The 1,036-nt window shown below is 38.4% G+C and overlaps 1 protein-coding gene across 1 annotated transcript; it reads right to left on the bottom strand.

Annotated features, from left to right (window-relative positions):
• Positions 1-74: 74 nt before the first annotated feature.
• On the bottom strand, positions 75-896 carry LOC107580840 (MLN64 N-terminal domain homolog). The gene is made up of 2 exons (XM_016266471.1): positions 624-896; positions 75-460 (listed from the first exon to the last, which is right to left on the bottom strand). The coding sequence occupies exons 1-2, from the start codon at positions 825-827 to the stop codon at positions 347-349; spliced, it is 318 nt and encodes a 105-aa protein (XP_016121957.1). The 5' UTR covers positions 828-896; the 3' UTR covers positions 75-346.
• Positions 897-1,036: the final 140 nt, after the last annotated feature.

Below are 1,036 nucleotides of genomic sequence, written 5' to 3'. Positions count from 1 at the left end.
GAAACCAGGCCTCTGTTTTCCTGGACAGAAACTATGTGGTTTGAAAGAGCATAAGTGAGGTCACATGTTAAGTGAGAAGAGTCATCTTTGAAAAAGGAACTGTGGGATGGACTGGCCCTAAAATTTTACCACAACCAGTTTCATCAGAATTCACACCTTTAAATGCTGGTGATTTCCCTGCTAAAGCATCCAAATGTAATGCATCTTAAAGAGCAGGTCCTGTTTACTTGTGCACACATGTATTTGCATTGCAATAAGTTAGGGGTTCCCAAACTTGTTTGTCAGCTAAACCCAACTGACCTAAAATATTTACTTTAAAACACTTCTCAAATAATAAACTAGCATTTCAGAAATAGAGGGTATTGTATATGCTAGTACTTACAAATATGTCAAAAAAAGATTGGCGGTAATCATACTCCAACACCTCTTTTTTCAGCTGCTCTTGTATACCTCCATTGACCTGGATAAAGATAAACAAGAAATTAAAACCTTATGTATGTATCAGACAAAATGCAGTGCAACTAAATCAGTATTACACTGGTGTTTTTTCAGATATATTTAAAAGATGCTAAGAACTTCATATTATTAATAATATCTAGTCGAAATGTATTACTATATCATACATTGAGCTCAATGATCCACAGCAAGGTGACAAACAAAAGGTCAAAGGTCACAAACAAGCAAAAGGTTCTTCGGACATCAGAGATGCACTTCTTCTCTCCTCCTTCATAGGACTCGATACGGGCAGAAATGGGTGTTGAGTTAATGTTGCCCACACCCCCTATAGTGGCCCGTGAACCCACACTGCTGCTGCATTGGCTGTCCATGACTCGTCCACTCGTGTCACTCCATTCACACTCACTCTACTGGAGAGTCAGACTCTGTGGTCATGCCTAGTTCTGAAATTAACCACAAAGTGGAGGCATTTTACACAGCGATCAAAGGTTTATAGTTATTACTGTCATTTGATCAGGACTATGTGATGTCTTTAAATCAACAAACCCACTAAACATCCTGTATAGTAACTAAGTGGATA

This window comes from Sinocyclocheilus grahami, unplaced genomic scaffold, assembly GCF_001515645.1.
Source record: "Sinocyclocheilus grahami isolate Dianchi unplaced genomic scaffold, SAMN03320097.WGS_v1.1 scaffold47159.1, whole genome shotgun sequence".
NCBI lineage: Eukaryota > Metazoa > Chordata > Actinopteri > Cypriniformes > Cyprinidae > Sinocyclocheilus > Sinocyclocheilus grahami.
This window is presented reverse-complemented; position numbering and strand designations above follow the sequence as displayed.